At 31.7% G+C, this 3,395-nt stretch overlaps 1 protein-coding gene across 1 annotated transcript; it reads left to right on the top strand.

Annotated features, from left to right (window-relative positions):
- LOC111895356 (bidirectional sugar transporter SWEET14) lies at positions 1 to 1,173 on the top strand (the record flags this gene model as incomplete). The annotated part of the gene is given in 4 exon segments (XM_052771387.1): positions 1 to 133; positions 222 to 383; positions 498 to 617; positions 710 to 1,173. Coding segments are annotated over 4 exon segments (712 nt in total), but the record flags the coding sequence as incomplete, so codon positions are not given.
- Between the last annotated feature and the right edge of the window lie 2,222 nt (positions 1,174 to 3,395).

Raw genomic sequence — 3,395 nt, 5'->3', positions numbered from 1 at the left:
TGCCATGCTTTGGATATATTACGCTTTGCTCAAGACCAATGTCATGCTTCTCATCACCATTAACTCAGTTGGTTGCTTTATCGAGACATTGTATATATGTTTTTTTCTCTTTTATGCACCAAAGAAGGCTAGGGTATGTACTAATTAATCTTTTTCTTCGGTTAAAGTATACTTTCATATTTGTTGCCCTCATGAAGACTTATATTTTTTTGTATATACAGATGGAGAGTCTGAAGCTAATTGGTTTATTGATAGTCGTTGGATTTGGATTGATTGTCCTCCTAACTCAGCTCCTTGCAAGTGGAGGTACTCGTACTGTGATAGTTGGATGGATTTGCCTTGTATTTTCTTTGTGTGTTTTCGTTGCACCTATGGGAGTTGTGGTACGTACTAAAATTAAAGAAATAAATAACGTTTTTGATATTTATATTTTATGTACATGTTTCATAATTAATGAATACGTACTTTTAATTATTTCCATTTTACTTTCTCTGTAGCGACAAGTGATTAAAACAAAAAGCGTAGAGTACATGCCAATTCTACTCTCTTTTGCACTAACTATCAGTGCCGTTATGTGGTTCTTTTATGGCCTACTCCTTGCTGACTTCAACATTGCGGTACTACCAAATTATTTGTGTTTGGTTTTCGTCGAACAATTTTCACTATTTCTTTTTTGTATTGATAGTGTTTGTTTTAACCTTTTTTTTAGATTCCAAATGTACTTGGATTCACCTTCGGTATTCTTCAAATGATACTATATTTTGTGTACAAAAACAAGAAGCCACTTACCAATGAAAATATATTAACTTTGGAAGCAAAAATCAGTCAAAAGGAGGAACAAAAGATCCCAGAACATAAAGATCAGAAAACCGTCGATATTTTGAAGCTGGAAAATTTAATTAATTCTGATATTCTTCCGGTGGTTGCCAAATCAAACAAAATTGTAGCTGTTGAACCTCAAGCTCCTTTATATGTGCCACATCACACCATTGAAGTTGCAGCTTGAGAACCATAGCTTTTAATTTTAACCACAGAAAGACATGTTGTTGGATCTTAATTCCATGTTTCGGTGTATCTTCTTAATATAGTTTTTAACTTGTTGCAAACAGGCTATCGCGCGTCTTTGCTTGATAAAAACTTTATCAGTCTCTTACCTAACATACGTTTCATTTTTATTCTCGATATAAACGAGTTTGGGCTTTGATAGTTACACTTGTTAAAGTTGCAGATGCTTCTGCCTAGCTAAGTAGTGGCAACTACTTTTAAACATTAAATTGGACTCTTTCACCATTTTATATACGCTCCGACAAGCAAAATTGTAACACATTTCCTTTTGTACTCTCATGAAAGAACGTTTACCTATAAATTAACAAACTTTATGTTTTTTACTTCTTATTTAAATTTCATTATTTTCTATAGTTAACATATATAGTGCTATTTTTGTTACGTAGGTACTTACGCAATATTTATCTCTTCCATTTTCTAAATTAGGATATATTGATATTTTATAAAAAGGTATTAAGTAATAAAAATGAGATAAATAAAAAAGAAAAACAAACATATAATAATAAATATAAACGTTTTTTTTTCCAAAGCTTGTGCAATATCTATCTAATAGAGAAAGTAGATTAAAAAAGATATATAATGATTCAAGCCTTAAAATTAAAAAGCTTTCACAGTATTTATTTGTTTCAAAGGGTTAATGAATCTGTCAAAAGCTTTGAAATTAAAAAGCATTCACATTATTTATTTATTTTACTTTCATAAGCTTATTTGTTTCAAGAAAAAACTGTGAAAACGTCATACGGCGGATGTTCTTATCAATCACAAACTCTAGGGCTTTAATTTTAATTTTAGTATAAATTAAAGAAAAAATTGCAAAAATGGTCCATGTGGTATGTAAATTTTTGGGGTTTTAGTCCAAACAGTAACTTTTTTGGTTTCGTAGTCCTTTTGGAATAGTTTATATGTAAAAATGGTCTCTCCGAAAATTGAAATGACTATAATACCATTGGGGTATTTATTTTTCATTTTTCTTTCATTATTCTTAAAATTTAATAATTATTTATTCATTTTAATAATAAAAAAATGAAAGCTCTCTCTCTCTCTCTCTCTCTCTCTCTCTCTCTCTCCTTTACCGGCAACACAACACAAACGCTACTGCACCCCTTACCATTACCTCTGCCTTTTTAAACTTTCTTCTCCAACCTTAAGAGGCTTATCTCCTGCATAAGTTGAAACAAATAAGAGATGATGACATGTGAAACAATAAACAAAATGTTAAGGGATTAACCTGTGTGGAGCTCCTCATCCCTACCGGAACACATTACATGCAAAGCATTAGGGGAGGTGGAGGTCCTCATGCCTACCACCGCTATCCGATAACTCCTACTTCCAGTATTGATGCATCAGCATTCTGATTTTTCCTTCCAGGTAACTCCTTATTCCATCATAAATTCCTAAAGGGTTTGCTATTATTGGTGTTTTTTGATGCTTAGCTTGAAATAGAATGGCAGAGAAGGAAGCCCTAGATTTCAAAAACTTGGATTGATCTTGAATTTCTGGTACCAAAGCTCATGTCGGCAATGATCATAACAGATATGACCTATACTTCAAAACGTTGGGATCACTTGTTCAATTAGCGATTTGCAGGTTTCAACAAAAGAGGGATAACAGGATCAGGGTTTATCAGGCGATTGGTTGGGGAACAAGATGATGGGTGGGGTTTTTACGTTCTTTACTGACGAGAGAGAGAGAGAGGGAGAGAGTTTTTGAGGTCTCTAATCGTAATAGTTTGTGCAGCTACCGTCTTCGTTGACCTATTGTTCATCATTTTTCCTAGGCGATCCAATGTTCATCTTTTTTTTTTGAACCAGGCCTTCAATCTAAAAACAATGGTATGTTGGTTATTTTTTTTAAGAACACACACAAATGAAGTTCTTGATTATATTTTACTAGACATAGATAAGAAAGGGAAGCGTTGGGGAAGAAGATGGGGTGCGGTTTTTTTATTCTTTGCTGATAAGAGAGAGAGAGATTTCATTTTTTAATTATTAAAATGAATAAATAGTTATTAAATTTTAAGAATAATGAAAGAAAAATGAAAAATAAATACCCCAAGGGTATTATAGTCATTTCAATTTTCGGAGGGACCATTTTCACATACAAACCACTCCAAAAGGACTATGAAACCAAAAAAGTCATTGTTTGAACTAAAACCCCAAAAATTTGCATACCACAGGGACAATTTTTGCAATTTTGTCTAAATTAGATTATGAAGGAAACAAAATGAATATGATTATTTTATAAATTATAAACTTATATATATATATATATATATATATATATATATATATATATATATATATATATAATTCTTATAAAAAATATCATCC

Source organism: Lactuca sativa, chromosome 4 (assembly GCF_002870075.4).
Source record: "Lactuca sativa cultivar Salinas chromosome 4, Lsat_Salinas_v11, whole genome shotgun sequence".
Classification (NCBI taxonomy): domain Eukaryota; kingdom Viridiplantae; phylum Streptophyta; class Magnoliopsida; order Asterales; family Asteraceae; genus Lactuca; species Lactuca sativa.
The sequence above is the reverse complement of the archived record's forward strand: the minus strand, read 5'-3'. Positions and strand labels throughout refer to the sequence as shown.